This window comes from Chaetura pelagica, unplaced genomic scaffold, assembly GCF_000747805.2.
Source record: "Chaetura pelagica isolate M959 unplaced genomic scaffold, ChaPel_1.0 scaffold856, whole genome shotgun sequence".
Lineage (NCBI taxonomy): Eukaryota > Metazoa > Chordata > Aves > Apodiformes > Apodidae > Chaetura > Chaetura pelagica.
Genome location: NW_009953790.1, coordinates 8,211 through 11,353, shown reverse-complemented (window position 1 = coordinate 11,353; position 3,143 = coordinate 8,211). Strand labels below are relative to the sequence as shown.

The 3,143-nt window shown below is 54.8% G+C and overlaps 1 protein-coding gene across 1 annotated transcript in view; it reads right to left on the bottom strand.

The window, feature by feature from the left end:
• AARS (alanyl-tRNA synthetase) overlaps window positions 1-2,565 on the bottom strand; it is a 20,850-nt gene extending 18,285 nt beyond the window's left edge. The window contains 3 exon segments of the mRNA XM_010001041.1: window positions 199-344; window positions 931-1,119; window positions 2,353-2,565. Of these exon segments, the coding sequence (XP_009999343.1) occupies window positions 199-344; window positions 931-1,119; window positions 2,353-2,496 (479 nt within the window). The 5' untranslated portion in view covers window positions 2,497-2,565.
• Between the last annotated feature and the right edge of the window lie 578 nt (window positions 2,566-3,143).

Here is a 3,143-nt window from a genome sequence, read left to right as displayed (position 1 = left end):
TTGTCCCAAGTCCCTCCCCAGCTTTCCTGGAGCCCCTTCAGGCACTGGAAGCTGCTCTAAGTTCTCCCTGGAGCCTTCTCTTCTCCAGGCTGAACACCCCAACTCTCCCAGCCTGGCTCCAGAGCAGAGCTGCTCCAGCCCTCCCATCATCTCCATGACTCTAAAATAACACAGACATTCCTCAGATAAAGGCCTTACCCCAAATCCAACCATATCTGCTTGCACTCCAGGTCTGGTTGCAGCCCTGCAGCCTCATTTCCCCCAAAATAAGTGACGTAGAGTCTTTCAGCAGGGATGCCAAACTCCTTGGTGAGAAGGTCCAGGGCCAGTTTACAAGCAAGTTCCTGCAGAGGAGAAGAGGAGCTCAGCAGGTGAATGCAGAGCTTCTCCTCAACATGCAGCATCTGCTCATGCAGAGCAGGCTGCTGTAGCCACCAGCAGCTCTCTGCAAAGGAACAATCAATACCTTTCAGACTGGCACAAGAACCAGGCAAACCAGTCCATGCAGTGAACAGGGCACAAAAACCATCTCATATGGCTTTCCAGATGCCACAGGTTAATTCCTAGCACATTGGCTGGCCCCAAAACCCCTCTGAAGTTGGCTGCATTCTTAACATCACCTCTGAGAACCCTACACCAGCTTGAGAAGGGATGCTGTTATTTTATACCCATTCTTGTGTGAGGTCTATCAGAGCTCCAGGACAGCCACTAAAACCTCTCCAAGGAATTTAATCAGCTTTGTAAACCTTAAGTAATTAATCTCAAAGTATTCTGCAGGGTTGGGGCAGCTTCCAAGCTCATGTCTTCCATCAGAGGAACCTTAGGAACCACTCTTTGCCAAGATATTCCCCATCCTCTTGGCAAATGCTCTGCTGAGCTGACAGAGACGGGTAACTTTGGGCAGGAGGTTCAGAGCTGCAGCTACTTTACCTTGAAATAATCCCCAAAGGACCAGGACCCCAACATCTCAAAGAAGGTGTGGTGGTAGACATCCTTCCCAACATCATCCAGGTCATTGTGTTTGCCCCCTGCTCGGATGCACTTCTGGGTGTTGGTGGCTCTGCTGAGCTTGGCCAGCGGGTGCGAGGGGTCGATAGTGTTGAGGAAGATGGGTTTGAACTGAGAGGGGAAACAGCAAAGGGCAATCAAGACAAGCACCAAGAGCCTGTTTCCCAAGGGTGCAAGCAATAACGAGGCAGAAAGCGTCATCTGGATCACGATACCACCAGGCTGGACACTCTCCAAGGCATGTGTCAGAAACACCAAGCCTGTGTGCAAGGAGGCTGCAGCTCTGCCTGGGCCTTGGCACACCCACACATGTCCCTGCAGCCCATCAAGCCCCAGGGCTTCCAAAGAGGCTGGAAGATTCACAGAATCATCCCGTCTGGAAAGGACCTCTAAGATCACCGAGTTCAACCCTCAACACAAAAAGACTCCACAGCCTGGCCCACTAGAGCATGTTCTGAAGCACCACATCTACATGGCTCTGGAACACCTCCTGGGATGGGGACTCCACCACCTCCCTGGGCAGCCTGGGCCAGGGCCTGACCACTCTTCTAGTATAGAAATTCCTCCTAATATCCAACCTAAACCTCCCCTGACACAACTTGAGGCCATTCCCTCTGGTCCTGTTGTTATTTACCTGGGAGAAGAGCCAGCTCCCCCTGGCTCCAACCTCCTCCCAGGCAGCTGCAGAGCCAGCAGGTCTCCCCTCACCTCCTGGTCTCCAGGCTGGACACCCCCAGCTCCCTCAGCTGCTCCTGCTCACACTTGTGCTCCATCCCCTTCCCCAGCTCCCTTGCCCTTCTCTGGACACACTCCAGCCCCTCAGTGTCCTTGTCCTGAGGGGCCCAGAACTGACCCCAGTACTCAAGGTGTGGCCTCACCAGTTCCCAGGGGAACAATCACCTCCCTAGTCCTGCTGGCCCCACTATTCCTGATGCAGGCCAGGATGCTGTTGGTCTTCCCGGCCACCTGGGCCCACTGCTGGCCCATGTTAAACCAGCTAATTCCCAGCTAACCAGAAAAAAAAAGTCAGAGAAAATGGTGTGCTGCTCTCCAGCACAGCCCTTTTTGCAGCCCAGCCCCAACCACCCTTTAAAGATGCCGATGGTCACTTGTGCCAGGACCAGCTGAGGTCCAAAGGGTCAAGGAAGGGAGGCTGGCAGTGCTCCCATCACTGCACCACAAGCCCAAAACCTCTCTTGCCAATTTTTGGGAGAGCACAGAGTATTCCAGCAGCCCCATCAACCCCCTCTTTGCGACCAGATGAAGAAAACAACAATCATTTCCCCCCCCCCGCCACCAACAGGTTTCAACTGCTGCTCACGAGGACCTGAGTGGGAAACCCACCTGATTCATGCCAGCATTGGCAAAGAGCAGCGTGGGGTCATCCAGGGGGATGGTGGAGGAGGAGTGCACGTAGGTGTGCTTGTTGGCCTTGAAGAAGTCGATGAAGCGCTGGCGGATCTGGCTGGCAGTCAGGGGAGCTGCCATGGTGAAGCTGCAGGTCCCAGCTGCCCAGGGGAAGCAGGAGGAGAAGACCTGGGTGCAATCTGAGGAGACAACCACCATCTGAGTTCCCCCACCTGGGTAACTCAGCAACTCCCCAGTTTAACCATTGGTTCGTCCCCAAACGGTGCTGAGCTGGACCCAAAGTTCCTCTCCCTCCAGCTCCCCGAGCTCAAACTCCCTGTTCTTTGAAAACAGGTGGTTTTTAAACACCAAGTTCACCTGGACACTGGTCTCAGTGAGAGGCTGTGTCTGTCCTGCCAGGGACAGGGGAGGGGGGGTTCTAGCACCTAAAATCATTCAGGCTGATGGAATCACAGGCTCGTGGTCTGGAAATGACCTCTGAACATCACCTCATCCACCCTCCCTGCTCAAACAGGGTCCCCTCCTGGGGTGCCTGGGAACCTTTCCTGCCAGGAACTGCAACTCCACAGGGACAGCAGCAGCAGGAGGCAGAGGGAGCGGGGAGATGAAGGATTGGGGAGGGAGGGGAGGATGAAGGACTTGAGGGGATGAAGGACTCAGAGAATGAGGGGATGATGAAGGACTTGGGGGAATGATGAAGGACCCGCGGGGGGGATGAAGGACTCGGGAGGAGGATGAAGGACCCGGGGGGGGGATGAAGGACTCGG